General features: G+C 37.9%; 2 protein-coding genes across 3 annotated transcripts in view; one reads left to right on the top strand and one right to left on the bottom strand.

Annotated features, from left to right (window-relative positions):
* Positions 1-997: 997 nt before the first annotated feature.
* On the bottom strand, positions 998-15,429 carry LOC146000200 (uncharacterized). 2 transcript variants are annotated; one of them, XM_083137585.1, is made up of 2 exons: positions 15,131-15,429; positions 998-2,828 (listed from the first exon to the last, which is right to left on the bottom strand). In XM_083137585.1, the coding sequence occupies exon 2, from the start codon at positions 2,762-2,764 to the stop codon at positions 1,562-1,564; it is 1,203 nt and encodes a 400-aa protein (XP_082993711.1). In that variant the 5' UTR covers positions 2,765-2,828; positions 15,131-15,429; the 3' UTR covers positions 998-1,561. The 2 variants fall into 2 exon arrangements, with proteins under 2 accessions (XP_082993711.1, XP_082993710.1); XM_083137584.1 differs by lacking the exon at positions 15,131-15,429 and adding an exon at positions 13,577-13,665.
* A 402-nt stretch (positions 15,430-15,831) lies between these two features.
* LOC146000199 (lysine-specific demethylase 5A-like) overlaps positions 15,832-19,345 on the top strand; it is a 56,435-nt gene continuing 52,921 nt past the window's right edge. The window contains exon 1 of the mRNA XM_083137581.1: positions 15,832-15,887. The gene's annotated coding sequence lies outside the window, so the exon portion shown is untranslated. The remainder of the gene's footprint in view (positions 15,888-19,345) is intronic.

Here is a 19,345-nt window from a genome sequence, read left to right as displayed (position 1 = left end):
TGCTAGTCATATGATAGCAATAAAAAATACCAAGCGTTTTCAGACCCTTACAGATGCTTAACTTGCTGGAGAAGTTATCTGTCAAGTTACGCCCCGAGATTTTCAGCACAACTAATGTGTCTTTCCGTTTCTCTATGAAACTTATCATATCACTATCACTGATGCATCTGGCACCTGCGATGTCTAGTTCTTCAAGGAAGCTGCAGTTTTCAGCTATCAACATAAGGTCAGTGCCTTTTAGTAGATAGGCATTAGGAATTATTAATTTCCTTAGCTGTGTGGGCTTCTCAAAGGCCTCACTCAGATTTCTTAAGGATTTCTCGAAACCTTTTATTCTTAATCGTCGCGGTTTAAATGATAAATCGGGGTCCAGAATCAGTACTTGTAGCTGTTTAAGTTTCTTGATGGAATTCTTAATCATGGTACATATATCCACCAGCACGTCGTCAATAACTAAGGTGTCCAGAATGGAACAGTGATGGAACAATGCACTCAAAATGTCCTTCTCCTTTTCATCACAGTCTGTGTTTCTCATGTGGAATTTACGCAGGAAAGGGAGTTGGGAAAGAATCCTGACAGTGTCATCTGCATTGTCAACTCCGTCGCAAACAAATATACGTTCCTTCCATGCAACTTTATCCTTAGCTAGGTTGTTCCATTGTACACACACATTGCTAACATTCCATATTAAGTCTTGTGTTGAAACATAGGAAAATATTTTCAGCAATAACTCATTTGGCAAAATACTATTAATATGCAAGGCCATGATTCACATCTGATGATGAATTCTTGGGTACTCCAGTCGGCAAGGCAAAATATCTTGATTGTTTCTACAAGACAAATGAAAGAAATTGTGTAAATAACATTTAAAAAAATGAGGCAAATGGATTTATTTTCTCTAGCAGCAGCATGCATCACACTGTATTAATACTCTCCAGAAAAACACCTTTTACAATGATCATGGTTAAAACATAATACAGTACTTAATTTGAAATGACATGTTTCTAGCAATTAATGTAATTAAGGCTGTGCAAACTGCAACCATCTCCAAACAGAATTATAATGCAGTTGAAGGAAGGGGCATTCCACAAAAAGCTATTCTACCCCCATGTAAATAACAAAATGAATCAATCTGGAAATTATTATTATTATTTTTAATTGCATTAAGGTTCAAATGTGTGCAAATGCATATAATTTGCATATTTCACCAACAAAAATTATCAACATATGCTTTACAGACAAATGAAGTCCAACTTCGCTTCAAACGTTGTACACATAACACATTTTCATTAATGCTTTTCATGCATTTAGGCTATGTCATCATACTCAAGTTTATTTCATTTTTTAACAGACACCGTGAAGTACTTCATAATTCTACAAAATTGGTTCAGTATGAAATCACATGTCACACTTTATGTGTGAATGTCACCAACATAACACTGGAATGCCTCATATGTTGAATGTAGGCTAGAATATTGAAGCTTAGAAAAGTACAAATCATGTCTGAATGTGTTGTAAAGAAAAATTAATAATTTCCTTCCTTTCATTCATAATAGCGATCTTAACACCATTCTATTTTCACTTTCCGGAAAAATTCTTGGTCTTGAGGCAACTTACTCTTCAAGTGTTTGTCAACAGACAAGAACCTAAGGGAAAGCCCCAATACAGGCACAAAATGAAGAAAATCTCCCGTAAGGAACAACATATTGGAGAGCCTTAAATTTCTTAAAGATTTACAGCCATTCAGAATCATTTTTACACCAGTGTCGCTAACTCTTCTACACCCACTAAGGCTTAGACTCTGTAGTATGATGCAATTAACAGATATTGCCTCAGTTACGTGGTCATCTACTGCGGGGGAAAGAGACAGATCCAACTCTAGCAAGCTTGCCACGTTCCCTTCGGTAAAGAACTTTGTCATGTGCGACGATGAAAACTGCATCCAGTATAGAGAGAGCGACTTCAAGTGCAACTCTCCGATGCTCCAGATGCTGGTGGTACTCATACTGCGGCAATCACAAATTGCAAGCGTTCTCAATTTTGTACAGATGCGTAACTTGCTGAAGAAGTTGTCTGTCAAGTTATACCCTGAGATTTTCAGCACAACTAATGTATCTTTTCGTTTCTCTATGAAATATATCATTTCACTATCACTGATGCATCTGGCACCTGCGATGTCTAGTTCTTCAAGGAAGCTGCAGTTTTCAGCTATCAACATAAGGTGAGTGCCATTTAGTTGATAGGCATTAGGAATTATTAATTTCCTTAGCTGTGTAGGTTTCTCAAAGGCCTCACTCAGATTTCCACAGGATTTCTCAAAACCAAGAATTCTTAATCGTCGGCGTTTAAATGAAAAATCGGGGTCAAGAATCAGTACTTGTAGCTGTTTAAGTTTCTTGATGGAATTCTTAATGATGGTGGTACATATATATACCGGCATGTCGTCAAGAACTAAGGTGTCCAGAATGGAACAGTGACGGAACAATGCACTCAAAATGTCCATTGCCTTTTCATCACAGTCTATGTTTCTCATGTGGAATTTATGCAGGAAAGGGACTCGGGAAAGAATCCAGACAGTTTCATCTGCATCGCCAACTCCGTCGCAAACAAATATACGTTCCTTCCATGCAACTTGATCCTTAGCTAGGTTGTTCCATTGTACACACACATTGCTAACATTCCAGATTAAGTCTTGTGTTGAAACATAGGAAAATATTTTCAGCAATAACTCATTTGGCAAAATACTATTAATATGCAAGGCCATGATTCACATCTGATGATGAATTCTTGGGTACTCCAGTCGGCAAGGCAAAATATCTTGATTGTTTCTACAAAACAAATGAAAGAAATTGTGTAAATAACATTTTAAAAAATGAGGCAAATGGATTTATTTTCTGAAGGAGTACTTAAATAATACCAACAATTATGTCCATACAAGTTACGACAATTAATAAAAGTGGTTCATGCTCTTTTCATATTGCCAACTTATGTATCACTGGAACCAATGCCATTAAATATACTCTCTGTTGGAAGTTTCAAATGTATATGTATTAACTTGATACATTTAGGGGCTCGGGAGTAAAACTTGATAACCAACACTCCGTTCAAAATGGAGTTAACATTGGATGCAGTTGCTGTACGATAGTAAATGAAGTTCCTTCAGTAGTCGGTGACCATCAGAAACGCACAGGAACATCTGGGTAAATCATAGGTCTAGGACATTTTGGTTCATAACGTTTGGTGACTCTTTTACACACCCTTTCACCTCTGACCTCTGGCATTCACTTTCACAATGTATATATCACCGAGTGGGTTGCAAGATATGATATGCAAATGATGCAACATTCTCAGTTCAATGCCGCATGATACCAGAAGTACTGGCATCAAGGATTCCGGTCACATGTTTCCACTGTCCATCCCATGATTTGGTGGTTCCTAAAAGTCCTGTGTCGAGAAGTAGCAGCCAACGAAACTCGTTATGGACAAATTATTGGCGGAAACACCGAGCGGCTGAGAAAGAAGTAAGGTACAAAGACTGTTGTGTTCGACTTGAAACACTTATGTCTGCATATGAAAGGACAAGCATCGTTCGCTACTCACAAGGTATTGTCCATAAGTTTTCCATGTAACATTGCTTGTATGTAAGGAATGCAATAAAGAGCATTGAATTCAAAAGAACATTAATTTGTTTCTGTACAGAAAGTTAGCTGTTGCTTGCATCAAAAGGTCCGAATCCCCTTTAAAATTTGTGAAGAAGCATTGAGAGATGGGTTGCCAGTTCAGTTCATCAATGGTTTACATTGCTTTTCTGCCACTTTTGTCTAATCGCAAAGATGAGGATGAATGGCGATGAGACAGATGAAGGGACAACACAAGTCCCCACAGAGGATTATACTGGTTGCAAGTCCAGATGCCAGAGCCTCATTAGTCTGCAAAATGTAGCACACTGTGCTACGAGGAAGGGAGATTAACATTTGTACGTCTTCAGAAAGATTCACCGTTACACCCCATCACTGGTTAAGAGTAATGGTGTTAGTTTTAGACGGTATTTCTGGGTGATTGCATTATTTATGTAGGGGATTGGGGGTCTAATATGTACCCTTTTGTTAATTAATCATTCATTGCTAGTTTTACATGGAGCAAATGTGAATTTAATTTAGACATCAGGAGACGAGCAAAATAACATTTACTTGCAACTGAAGATTCCAGCTTAGGAATATGTGTTTCATTTAATCTTCATTTATCCTTATCACGATTACCCAAAAGTGGCAAAAAAGGCAATGTAAAATAAGAAAAATACAATGCAAAATTGTTTAAGGCGAAGAGTGACAGTTTCACACCAGGTGAGCATTTATTTCAATATCGTCGAAATGGGGAATGCTACTAAAAATAACCCCAACGACACAACAGAGTATAAATTTCTCCCCATGTTGCAAGTGGACGCGAAACAGTTTCTCAACTGGATTATTAAGCTAGACACGATGTTTGAAAAATATGAACTTATTTTCAAAATCCCTTATGGAGAAAAAAAACTGCAACAAGTTTAAGCACAACTAAGACTTTTCCAGCGACAAACAAAATCTTCAATGTGTCCCCTTTTCCATTCATGTGTTTTGTCTTTAAGGATCAGCTGAGTACAGACTAACTAAACGTTACATTCCTTCTGATACAGCTTTTGTAGTAGTAACTGATTTCTTATTATTCTGCAAGCCTTAAACACCACATACATAATTTCAAAACATATTCACTCCCATCAATGAAAGCTTCCTAAAATTGAGATGAGATGAATGCACAAGTAATCATGAAGCAAATCTTGAAGCTTTCTTGGAAACGAATGATGAATATATTCTCTCAGGCTATCAACCAGGTCAGTTCAGGAACGGTTTCCAAGCTTTCAAGAGCTAGCATTACTATCAGCAGGACTTCTACCTTGGAGATGAGAGTGCTGTTAGCCCTCAAAAAATTAGAAACCCTTCCAGTACTGGCCTTGTCAATAGCTCAAGGGCATTTATTCTACAAGTAATCAATCCTATTTAAACCAAATACCAATAGATTGAGAGTTGTTAATTCAGGACAAAAATTACCTCCACCTGCCTGGGAACTGCTCTTACTGAGATTATATAACAGTATGGAGTTTAGCAACTAAATGAATTTATAAAATATACAATTATTATTATTAGAAGGAACACTAGAAGAAAATTCATAACACAGTATGACACTTTAATGATTCATTTCAAAGTTTGGTTGCAAAATTTTCCCAGGAGTTCACACTTTAATGCAAATGGTGAGTATGGTAACATAAAATTGATATGTTCCTAAAGCTGAAGGGGTGATTGTTATTTGAATGATTCTTATGTTGCAAGAAACGAGATTTCTATTGTTTCTCATCTTGACTCGACCAATTTTGCTCAACTTTCCCTTGATGGAAATATCATTTACAGTCAAATACAGAGGTTGTTCGCTTTATATCCGACCATTGTCGATTTGGTGCTGCCACCTGGTGTATCATGCTGGCACTATGGGTCTGCTGGCGGGAGCAGTGTTGTGTCTGACCTTGTAGGTGCGTGAGTGTTGGTAGTGAATGTTATCAAATGGCACCGAAAATCAACCGGTATTGGGAGGGTTACGTAATGGCCCTTTTCCATGCTAAGTTTCCATACGTACGCATTGTGAAACACTCGGGGTGACTACTGCGAAAGCTATTGTGGCCCGTTACACACAACAGGCTCTCCTTGCGAAACATTCACCCACGAAAACCACAAGGAGAAGGGCTGCAAGCAAAGTGTCACCCGTAGTGCTAAGGGGGATCCGTCGATTGGCGTGCCAAGAAAATCCCCGGACTCAACGTGATATAGCCCCTAGATTTCACCTCGCACCGTCAACTGTGAACAAAACAATTTGCAAGCACCTCAAGTTGAAGTGTGTGCGGAAGGCCTGTGCACATCACCTTCTACCGCATCACATTGCCAAACGTAAGACAAACTGCAGGAAACTGTATGAAAAGTACCTGGTAGGTTCCAAATGGAAGAAAGTTGTCACAATGGATGAATCATATGTCCATCTCACTGCTGGTGGTCACATTCGGGCGATCATATACTGTGACATTGACGATCACTTTGTTCATCAGTACAGGGATAGTTTCCCTCGTGGCTTTATGGTTGTTGATGATACACAAGGTGGACAAAAACGCGAAGATGAATGCCAGATACTTCCAAGACTCCATTCTGACACCTATCTATCGGAGAGACATCCCACAATTGCATGGAATGGACGCGAACCAGGTGATGATCCTTATGGACAAGGCTTCGAGTCATACAGCCAGAACATCACTACATTTTTATCAAAGCATGGCAGAGGAATTAGGAATTCGTGTCATCCCGTTTGAAGACATTCCTGTGAAGAGCCCAGATGCCACTCCAAGGGATTTTTGCACATTTGGACTGTTGAAACGTCGTCTTCAACATCGCCGCCCTCGCACCCTGGATGGTGTATGGAAAGCTTGCAGGGAGGAGTGGGACAGAATTCCCATGCCTGTCCTGCGCCGGAGCGTGCTGCAATGGAAACTGCGATGCCGGGAGATAGTCCACAATGCTGGGGGTCCAATAGAACATGATCGGTGGTGGCGGCGCGGTATCTCTTAAGGTCAGTACCCGTCAAACATGGTCGGATATAAAGCAAACAACCTTCTGTAAATGCATTTGCTGTGTGTGTGGGTTTCCAATATTTACAAGCAAATTAACAAGTTTCCTTTAAGGCTACTTTAAAAGGAGCCTGAGGTTTAATAACTATTGACACTCTTGTGGCTGGTACAAGGAATCCATGAAGAACATCACAAGAGGTCTTTATAAAAATATTGTAAAATTTTATTGCATATAAAACTTGAAACAAAACTGTGCTTTCACAACAGCAGCCCACAAAAATTAGGATAACATAGTATGTTTACATATTTTTGCATGATACACACACCCACACACTGATAAAATACATGTGTTCAAATTAAAACAAAACATAATTGTTGATATAGGATTAAAACACTAAGAAAAAAATACTACAACATTTTATCAACAATTTATATACTAGGAATTTTTTTATTAACTAATAAGTTATAACCTAGTATGCTTGCAATCCACATACACAAAATGTAAAACATGTCTATGTCATCATACTCAAGTTTATTTCATTTTTTAACAGACACCGTGAAGTACTTCATAATTCTACAAAATCGGTTCAGTATGAAATCACATGTCACACTTTATGTGTGAATGTCACCAACGTAACACTGGAATGCTAGAATATTGAAGCTTAGAAAAGTACAAATCATGTCTGAATGTGGTGTAAAATAATTTCCTTCCTTTCATTCATAATAGCGATTTTAACACCATTCTATTTTCACTTTCCGGAAAAAATCTTGGTCTTGAGGCAACTTACTCTTCAAGTGTTTGTCAACAGACAAGAACCTAAGGGATAGTCCCAATACAGGCACAAAATGAAGAAAATCTCCCGTAAGGAACAACATATTGGAGAGCCTTAAATTCCTTAAAGATTTACAGCCATTCAGAATCATTTTTACACCAGCGTCGCTAACTCTTCTACACCCACTAAGGCTTAAACTCTGTAGTATGATGCAATTAACAGATATTGCCTCAGGTACGTGGTCATCTACTGCGGGGGAAAGAGACAGATCCAACTCTAGCAAGCCTGCCACGTTCCCATCGGTAAAGAACTTTGTCATGTGCGACGATGAAAACTGCATCCAGTATAGAGAGAGCGACTTCAAGTGCAACTCTCCGATGCTCCAGATGCTGGTGGTACTCATACTGCGGCAATCACAAATTGCAAGCGTTCTCAATTTTGTACAGATGCGTAACTTGCTGAAGAAGTTGTCTGTCAAGTTATACCCTGAGATTTTCAGCACAACTAATGTATCTTTTCGTTTCTCTATGAAATATATCATGTCACTGTCACTTACACGTCTAGCACCTGTGATGGCTAGTTCTTCTAGGAAGTTGCAGTTTTCGGCTATCAAGCTAAGGTGAGTGCCATTTAGATGAATGGCAGGAGGCACTATTAACTTCCGTAGCTTCGTAGGTTTCTCAAAAGCCTCACACAGGAATATTGGAATTAAGGATCAGTACTTGCAGGTCTTTAAGATTCTTAATGGAATCCTTAATGGTGGTGTATGTATCCACGGTTACTTTTTCAAAAACTAATGTGTGCAGAACACGGCAGAGATGGAACAATGCACTTAAAATTTTCGTCACCTCATCCTGCGAGCATCTGTTTCTCATGTGGAATTCACATAGAAGAGGGGACTGGGGAAGTATTCTCAGGATGTCATCCACACGGTCAACTCTATCACAAACAAATATCCGTTGCTTCCATGTAGCTGGGTCCTTTGTTAAGTTTTTCCAGTGCACACACACGTTGCTAACATTCAATATCAGGTCTTGCGTTGAAATATGGGAAAATATTTTGAACAGTAATTCATTTGGTAATATACTAATATGCAATGCCATGATTCACACGTGATGATGAAATCTTCGTTACTCCAAACAGTGACTGAAATGTCTTGATTGTTGCAACAAAACAAAGAAATGAAGTCAAGAAAGGAACCTTCAGTAAAGTTATTTATGAAAGAAATTGTGTAAATACCTTATCAAATGGGCTGAGTTCCTAAATGAGTAAGTACATAATAATAATTTTTCAGATAAGTAAATTAGAGACGACATTTAAAATTAAATTTCCCCCAAAACGTTTTTTTATATAATGTTTTCAAAACAATTGACAAGGAATATTTTTTAAAAGAGGCTTTTTATGGTAGTTGCCCTAAAGTACCTAGCCAGCCACGTAGCCAGGGGAAGAGCTCAGGGGGGCTGAAGGCCACCCCCCTCGATATCCTACAATTATCTAATTTAAATAGTGTATAGTGCTAATAATTTTTCTTCCTTAGCAGGATGAAACATCTTGTAATATACTGAGAAATTCATCTTCAGGGCTTCTACCCCCAAATTTTTTCTCCTTTAGGCTCCTTTCTGGCTACGGGCCTGCACCTAGCTCAAAAGCATATTGGTTATGTGCGTATTACTCACTATTTATAAAGAAAAATATGTTAGAAGTATTTAATTTCGTCTACTTATGTAAGTGAGTATATATTCGTTGTAAACTACGTTTCGGAAGCTTTACGGCTTCCTTCTTTAGGTGGTCAGGTCAAGAGGGCCACTCAAGCATACCGCGTTGGTGATTTTAATATGTTTTTTGTGAGTGTTAAGGGTTTTTAACAACGGTAGTTTCAAATTTGTATGTGTCAAGCGCCATGAAGTGTTTTTAACCCCAACCTTTTACCTTGTATCCTCGTATGACACTTCTCCGACGTGGCTTGATGTTCCGAGCCTAAAATACAACCACCTGAAGAAGGAAGCAGTAAAGCTTCCGAAACTTAGTTTACAACGAATATAAACTCACTTACGTAAGTAGACGGAATTTAATACTTTTAACCTAGCTCAAAGAACCCCATTTCTAGAACTGATGCATCTCCTACTAAACTAAATTTGTCTTACGATTTTCTGTTCATATTTCCTCATTTAAAAAGTCCATGCTTTAACACTTAAATGTATTTTTAAAAATGCAACTTTATAGCAAATATACAGTAGCCATGTTTCTTGTTGGCAAGTGTTGTCATACCTTTATATGTATACAAATGTAAAAAAATAATCAAAAGTTGGTTGGTTAGATGCACGACTATTTTTATTTCTTTATTTACTTAAAGTTTCAGATAAAGTACCAAAAGATCACTTTATACTGAAACTATAGCACGAAAACAACAAAACAAGACAATTCAAAACAGCAGAGGGGAAAAAAAACCTACACGTACATTCTTAATGATTGTCGGGAACTCCGTTGACAAGAAATTATCAATATTTGCAGGGTAGAAGGAAGAGCCTAGGACTGGAACTATGAAAGAGCTTTACGCTGCGGGTTGGCCGTGTGGGTAGTCGTAGATGAAACTGATTGATTAGAAATTTGGTTTTAAGTTTACCATTGACAATTTTGTGCAAAAATAGTAGTTAGTTCTGTTAGTTCGCGACGAGTGTTTGGTGGTTAGATATTCAAAATAGACATCTGTTTTATGGAGGGGAACGACTTGAGATGACCGGACCCTCTCCGATTTTCCTCATATTTGGCATACTCACTAATTGAGGCCTCCTAATCACGAATCTGAAGTTAAATTTGTCGGAAACGTCTAGAAATTGCAAACTAAGCGAAAATAAGAAGTTAGTTTTCGGAATGGAAACAGTTGATTTTCGCGAAATTTTTTGTTTCACAAGTAAATATATATATTCCTGATACTACCACGACACCAAATTTTAACTATGTTTGCCTAACCTAACCATGCGCCAATGGTTCGTGGGGCTAGCGTCAATGGTTCGCAATTATTTGCAATTTCTAGATCCTGATACTACCATGACACAAAATTTTAACTATGTTTGCCTAACCTAACTGAAACTAACCTAACCACGTGCCAATGGTTCGTGGGGCTAGCGCCAATGGTTTGTGAGGCTAGCACCAATGGTTCGTGAGGCTAGCGTCAATGGTTCGCAATTTCTAGACGTTTCCGACAAATTTTAACTTCAGATTCGTGATTAGGCCTCAATTAGTGACTATGTCAAATATGAAGAAAAATCGGAGAGGGGTCCGGTCATCTCAAGTCATACCAAAAAAATAGTGTAGACCACAAAATATCCGGATTTCGAATTATCTGATATCCATTTCGGATGCATCAGATAATACAAATATCTGGATAGTACGAAGATGCTTGCAAATCATAATTTCTCTAGTATAGGAAGCTCTCAACCATGATAATTTTTTCTCCAATCTTCTAACTTACTTGCTCAGATGCTTCTAGTATTGCAAAGTACTCCTATAAAACTTGCGAAAAATCATTTAACAATCGGAAGCGATATCAGGGTTAGCTTTATGATTTAACAGTCTTAATTGTTCATTGAATCACAGATGAAAAGCCTGTAGGCATAATGTTTATCAAGTATGTTTACAATGCACTTAGGGTCATTCCATGCCAAACCATCCAATGGTGGTTGCATGACCATTTTAGAAAAAAATCATATTTAGTACATGTTACTAGATATCAAAACCAATGTAAAAAAAATATTGTGTTTAGTTATCCTGGGGCAGCCATTTTTCCAACATGGCGCATGGCATTTTATGCTCAAGTAGCACTTTTCAGAAACCTTAATATCTCAAAAACCATTAGAGCTAGAGACCTGAAATAATATTCATTTTGTAGCATACTTTCTATGATATTCAAGTATGTTTTGCTTAAAATTGCATCGTAAGTACGAAAATTATGGTGGAAATTGGGGTAACGATAGTTAAAAAATTGGATTTTTAAGCCCAGGTTATTCAATGAAGGGGTTTAGTCTAAGGCTTGATTTTTTTTTCATGTTTAAACCTGCCTGCAGGGTGTCTGTAAATAAAATATCAGTGCTTAGAAATGCAACTCTTTTTTACAGCATGGGCTCAAACATGGCCATTCATTGAATTTTGACAGTTTTCGGGATTAAACATCTCAGATGGGTCCTCTTAAAAAATTGGCACAAAGGAAGCCCTGCATGAACCTAACTCGCAGTAAAAATCTCAACTTTTAGATTTAACTCGTTTTGGTCAATATGAGGTAACGTATGTCACCTAATTTCTGACGTTGCAAAGTAAGGTTAAACTACATCCCATACTTGGAATAACGAAGTATTTTCTTTTTCTTTTTTAAATTTGGGTTAAATAAAGCCTCAGAAAATATAGTAACATAAGGTTTTAATACTTGACTTACCAGAAATTGAAATTACAAGGTATGACATTTGAAAATCTGCGAAATTTCATTGCAAATGGTTTTATTTATGAGGTACCAATGACCAGTTGGTCTTGTCAGCTCCAGTTTCCTATTCATTCTCTTCGTTAAATCAGGCAGAATTCTAAGTTCTTTCACTGAGTTTCTAAGTAAATTAACAGAAACATTCATTTCATCACATAATTTTTCTTGACCAAGTGGTAGCAATCAAACTGATGATTCTGACCTTTTCAACATTAGTTTCCGCTAAATTCAGAAATTAGGTGACATATGCTACCTCATATTGACCAAAACTAGTTAAATCTAAAAGTTGAGATTTTTACTGTGAGTTAGGTTCATGCAGGGCTTCCTTTGTGCCAATTTAATCCCGAAAACTGTCAAAATTCAATGAACAGCCATGTTTGAGCCCATGCTGTAAAAAAGGGTTGCATTTCTAAGCACTGATATTTATTTACAGACACCCTGCAGGCAGGTTTACACATGAAAAAAAAATCAAGCCTTAGACTAAACCCCTTCATTGAAAAAAAATCAAGCTTAAAAATCCAATACATACATTTAATGAATTTTGTTTAAGGTCTCTAGCTCGAATGGTTTTTGAGATATTAAGGTTTCTGAAAAGTGCTACATGAGCAAAAAAAAGCCATGTGCCATGTTGGAAAAATGGCTGCCCCAGGAGAACTAAAGACAACAGTTTTTTTTACATTGGTTTTGATATCTAGAAACATGTACAAAAAACGTATGTACTAAAAATAATTTTTTTCTAAAATGGTCATGCAACCAATTTTTTTAAAAATTGGTTCATTTGACATGGAATGACCCCTTAAAGTTTTGCTGCAAACATGACGAAGATGTAACTAATCTTGGAAACGGTTCAGATTCTTTTACGATTTCTTTTTTCAAATTATCCTAGCATAAAGACTACTTATCGTAGAATTTTGGAAATCGTCACATGAAATTTTAACCTTCCTTAAAGTAATGAGCATTGTTTGGAGTTGAAAACAAAAGAAGTTATTTATGTTGAAAAAAAAATAAATTAAAAAATACCTTACGCAAGCTTGCATGCTTCCCATGAACAAGGTATTCTCCATTGACAAGCGACAGTAAGTATCATAGACTAGTGGGAATTAATGTAGAAGTAACCTTAGCAGAATGCATTTAGGGACTTTAATGCTAAGAGAACCAAACCTGACCTACCTAACCTAACCACGAAAGCATATATTGAAGAAAATCTTAAGTAATCGCTAAAACTCTGCAGTATGTGTTAACAGATGTAAACCGAAATCAAACCATGTTAAAATTGCAGTACTACTTTCATATAGGAGACACCCATAAATCATTTATTTCACACTTTTTTACATTACTAACGTACTATTCTGCACTGCGGAACATTTCTTTAGGTGAAATAATGAATTTCTAACAAAAATAATGTATATTTCTCACAGTAACGAGTACTTACTGTTCTTCCTTATTTCCACACACAATATGGCTATAGCGTACCCATTCAGCACGCGTTGTGCCAGTGTTTTGTCGATTTGGAGTGTGCATGCAGTGTTGCAACCTTGTTCACTGAAAAATACCTACTTTCGTGCCCGGATTTGAAATTACGCTAATACCTCGCAAACCATTTCCCGTAAGGTTAGGTTAGGCAAGCAGTTTAAAAAAAATAATTAAAAATCACACACACTTCAGGAAATTTAAATTGAATTCTTTACTTACTCATATCACTTGTTCAGCTTCATCACAATATAAATGGTGCTTCAAAATTCTATAATTAGATATACTGCATGGTACCGGCTTGTTTAAAAAATTCATGCATTCTTCTGTCCAGTGGAAAATTACTCTTGAAGATGTACTCAGATAAGTAGCCCGTGAAGTGATGTTTCTTGCGTCCAAAAACTGGAATTGAATGTCTAACATTACGCCACACTCTCTGTATATTCTGAGTGTGAACTGGAATTTCATCGTTCATCATTCGCTGCAGGTTCTCTTGATGAATATGTCCACTTGCTGGAGTATCGATGAACTCCACACTATGGTTAACTCTCAGGTGTCTGTAGCCTGCTCCATGTAAGTTGATATATGCTTTCCAGCAGTCCGAGATTATAGTTGTTCCAGGAAGGATGAATTTGCGGATGACTTCGAGCAGAGTTTCTTCGCTTCGGTTTTCTACAGGTACCATGAAAAAACGTTTAGGGTTTCCCCTTTCGATTCCTCCAAATACCCAGAGTCTGTTAAGAGGACATGCCCCTCTATTGATACATTTCTTTGATTTTCCAAACTTTGCTTCATCGATTTCTACAATGACTCCCTGACCTCCTATTGGGGCAGAATTTTCAATTACCCATTGCTCACATACTTGCCTACAGTGGTTCGACCAGTCCACAACTGTGTTTGGGCTCATGTCCAGTTCATATTTTATGAGAGCATTTCTTGGGTACGGCAAAAACAGCCACATATTACAAAATATTATAATCTTCGGTACAGTAAGTTTACTTTCTCCTATAAATGTACCCTTTCTGGCAAATTGTTTAAATCCACACGGAAATCTTTTGAATTTTATCTTTCCACGTCCCTGGACTCTCTTCGTGCAGATGTACCTCCACTTCCCATCTTTTCCAATGTGCAGTTTGCATGCACTTCCACATTTTCTGCATTCCACTTCTTTCTTCACGATTCCGTGTTGAATTATAAATTCTACGGGATCTTCCACACCCGAAAACAACTTCACGACGCATCCTTCACAAGTCATCTTATAGCGAAAACACGACGTGGTTTGGATGTGAAACACTGACTACGGGGTTTCGCCATCTAACACACGGAGCATTGTGCGCATTGTACTCTCGTGCAAATGGCGGCAGCAGGAATAGAGAGAGATTTTGGCAGAAAAACACATCAATTCGCATTAAAATGGATCAAAACTACATTGCTGAACTTCAACAACGCTAAAGAAACTTATTTGCATAAGTACTTTCTTCTGTAAAAAATAAGAAATCAGTCTCCGCTATACGAAAGTGTTAACATGGTAACATCCACTTAACTGATGGAGTGAAATCAACAACTTCCGGTTTGATCCCGGTGGATGCAAATAAAATACAGTTGTCGTAGTCGAATTCCACTTTTAAACTGTAGGTCCAGCATAACAAACACATAACCCTACATTCTTAAATATCAGTAAAAACCATGGAGGTATGAAAACCATACGATTTACGGACTTCGGTCAGCGTGTTCTAACTTACGTCAAATACAAAGGATTTATAATTAAAATCATACCTATAATCATTCAGTGAACTGTAGAAATACTAGTGCAATGTACTGCAATGAACGTAGGATGTACGCATCACAGATATACAAGAGGTAAAAAGTATGGAAAAAATATTGACATTGTTTTTATCTTAGCAATCGGGTCTCCATTATCACACAACGCGAGACCAACCGTGAGTTCAGATGTCACCGTAGACAAATTTCATTGTTAGGCTAAATGCCTAAGTTTTTAAGTTAGGCTTGTCAGGTTTGGTTTTCTTAGAATAAATATCATTTTCAGTGTATTTATGCTAAGAGAATCAAACCTAACAACGTAGGTATTTCGAGTCTGACGCCAGAACAACGAGTTGGTCCCACGTTGTGCAATAAGGACCCTACTTGACCATCAGATGATTTTTTTTAGCACTGTTGCCAAAATATGGAACTAAAAAAACAAGAATATGGAACCTAATCCACTAAAATGTTTGTTCTATCATGGTTTTATTTTGTCAAACTTTTCTCACATTTTGTAACTGCTCCGTGATGGATTTACATTCATGTCCTTGTTCAGGTGAAACTGTTAATTTTCATTGTTGCGTATATGAGAAATAACTAGATAAAAATGTTCAATATTGTTAAATTACACGTAAATCCAGTTTTTCTTTTTAATGTATTTTTTTTTTTTGGTAAACTGGAAGAAATATTGTTGCAAAATTACTGGCAACATTTGACTAACAGATATGGAGTCACTTCAATCCGAAATACGAATGTAGGAGTCACGTGTAATGTATGAGCTTTTTATTATTATTATTGTTGTTATTAAAATGCACGATTGTTTTCATTAAAATGTTCACTTGCCCCTACTGGTAACATTGGCGGCCTCCCTAGCACAGAAGTTGCAGTAGTGCCATAGAACATACCTGCAGCCTGACATTCGAATCCTAGTGTGTACCAAAAATGTGTGTACTTCTCGTCTGGTTCAACAAATCCCATCTTTTACTTTTACTTCCCGTCACGTTCAACATAGAGAAATTGTAAAGCGACGTAGGATATCCAAAACACAGCACACAAGTATTATATTCATTATGGTCATCAAAATTAACGGTATAATGATGTCCATTACATCTTTCCGCCACGTTTGTAATCAGGTTTTTTCCACAATTTCCCCCGGGAAGGGGCGTAAAGGTAAATTTAAATTTCAGGGCAAAATTGCCAGAAACTGGGCTTTGATTAAAATTCTTAGGTAGTATTACAAAAATGTGGATGTGTGTGTGTGGATAATTCCCATTCGTGCGTGGGAAAATGTGGTAAGACTCTACGTCCTTTTCCTAAGGAATACGTGTCATATACCGTTGGAAAGGATATTGTATAAGGAATTCGGTACTTGTTTACTATCCTTCGGACAGATTTTGTACATAGCCCCACGAACCGTTTCCGGTAAGGTTAGGTTAGGTAGGTTCACGTATACGTTACAATAGTTAAAAATTGGTTTTGAAAAAAATATTCGTATCCCCACACACCATTCTCGCATAGCCCCACGAACCATTGACGCATAGCCCCACAGGTGTCCGAAGGATAGTAAACATTTGCCAGGAATTCAACAACGTAAATCCCAAAGCGAGGAAAAATTACCTGGAGGAGGAAATTGATAAAAACCGATGTTGTCCGGATATGCGTAATTGAACGTACTGAGGCAATTTTTCGATGATGAAGCACATATTTAGGGTTGAAATGAGTGCTAATGGAACCTAACCTAACCTCGTAGGCATACCTCGTCCCCGTGAATGGTTTATGGGGGTATCGTGAATGGTTCATGAGGCTATCGTGAATGGTTCGTGGGGCTACCCGTGCATGGTTTGTGGGGCTATCGTGAATGGTTCGTGTGACTACCCGTAAATGGTTAGTGGGGCTATCGTGAACAGAAAGTGTAAAAAGAAAAAGGTACTTACCCGAAGAGATGCCGGCTGTCTGCAAGCACGTTTTTGAACGATGCACTAAATTATTACTGGGGATAAACGTGCACTATACACACGCACAACGCACCGCGAACACAAAGAAGCAATCACCACGCAGAACGCAAACGAGCAAAGCACATGCATTCACAACGGGGACACAAAGACGAGCCTGCGGTGTTGTTAACTCCCATTGGTTACCACCAAAAGGCAATAAGGACGTAAAGTAGTGTCTAGCCGGTACCATTTTTCACATGTCCCAACGGTGAAGGTCTCTTATTTTCGAGTATATACACAAGAATTTGTGAAAAATAAAATGGATACTTTCGACGAATCCATTTTGGATCCCGTACGTCTGTTTTAAAACTATTGTCTTTACTTCTAAAACCTTGCACTCTGTCCCCTCAAAGCCCCAGAACTTTGTGATTACCAGATTGCCCTGTTTTCCGAGCGACGGATCCACCGAGAAATGCTTTTTAATCTATCTGTCTCGAAATCTTGCTTCTTATATCTAAATCATGAAGGAGCGATGAATGTACAAGTACGAGGCTTAGTGTTCATTAAATTCTGTTCATTCGCTGCTCCCCAATTTGCTCAGATTTACCAATACCCGGGTTCGAACCAAGTTAGGTTAGGTTCAGTGGAGTATCGAGAGATATACAATTTCATGAATTTGCAGTGGAGATGGTTATGTTTGGAGAGCTACATGTAGAGAACGTAAATCGTGAAAGTGCAAAATGCCCGTAGATATATTGAACCATGATCATTAGGATAATTGGGGTGTCAAGAGGACTGGCTGCTTTTTTTTAAAAAAAAATCAAAGAAGAATGGTCGGTAAATATATAAGCCAAGCGTCAGGTTAACCTTGCAGCAGGTTTTATGTATCAATCCGCGCGGGAACTGAGCACAGAATCTTCCGTGCCAGTCTTGCCTCAACCGCCGAGCTGCTTACATCGCAGACACTGAGAAAATCTACAGTATTGCCAACCGCACAACACATCAAAACCCGCATGCATGTCAAGCGGAATATATTTGTGTTTCTTTTTGTCTCCTGAAACATAACGTTTTAGAAGTACTTTCGGCGCATAAATTATTTTAAAAAATGTGTCATTACTTAATATAAATGCGAAATATCTTCGAAACATGAGAGTATTTTTCCCAGGGGGGCAAACAAGTCACATTTCCCCCTAAAGAGTGTAGTTCCCTAATAACATTGCTTAAATTTGAATTTATTGTGTTAATGCAATAATTAACATATTATTGTGGCTAAAATGAAATTATATGTGTGAAATACATAATTTTTGGTTGACTTTCATTTTCCAGGGAGGGAACGGCCCCCTTGCCCCTCCTTCCGGACGCCCATGAGCATGTGTGTATATTTCGAGCACGCAAAAATAAAAATAAACAAAGATATAAGTAAACAACGACAGGCCCTCTTGAATTTAATGACAAATTATTGTTTTTGGTTTATAAAAAAATACGTTTATGAAAACCTTTGTTACTGTAAGACACACGCACTTCAAGTTATACCAGCAAAAAAAAAGTATGATTTGTTATTGTGGATATATACAATCAGGTGCATTGTCTGCTGCTGTTATTCTGGTTACAATTTATGAATCACTTCACTAAACCAGGATTCAAATCTTGGTCTGTCCATTTCTTGCTAATCATCCATCCCTTTCCTTGCACGGAACAGTAAATATATGCGCCTTCAACAAAGACGTCATTGCCGTCAGTAGGTGAAACAATAAGCCTCCCCCTTCCCCTCTCCCTTTCTCGTCGGTTTCTTCAGCCCTGGCGGTGGTTTTGCATGGTGATATATATATAATAAAAAAAATCAATATAACGCCCACGCCCCTCCCAGAGTTAAAGCACGTCTGGTCCAAATAATAAACATGTTTCTTCTCACGGTGATATCTTTTAATACCGGGGACATTCTTTTGTAGTCAAACAACAAACAATCGTTTCCTCTTCCTAAACTCAAACCGCAAATCATTCAACACCCGGGATACAGTTCGTGCGCCCATTGACGGCAAATCACCTCACGGCCTGTTTTACTTTGATCTTGTTTCCGTAAGGAGGATTATGCATTTTAAACAACTTGCTTGATTTGAAGAGCTTTTCCCTTCGGATGAAGCCCACAATAACACTCGCTGAACAGGAAACCTTGCTTGATTCAGCTATTCTCGCCGCTGTATAGCACGATTATTAATCACAATAAACATAGGGTTAAAATAGTGGGATGTGCAACACTGGTTTCACGGATTCCACGCGCTCTGCAACGTATTCAGTC

Source organism: Lepisma saccharinum, chromosome 16, assembly GCF_977018435.1.
Source record: "Lepisma saccharinum chromosome 16, izLepSacc3.1, whole genome shotgun sequence".
Classification (NCBI taxonomy): Eukaryota; Metazoa; Arthropoda; class Insecta; order Zygentoma; family Lepismatidae; genus Lepisma; species Lepisma saccharinum.
Note: the sequence above shows the minus strand (reverse complement) of the source record. Positions and strands in the feature narration are given on the sequence as shown.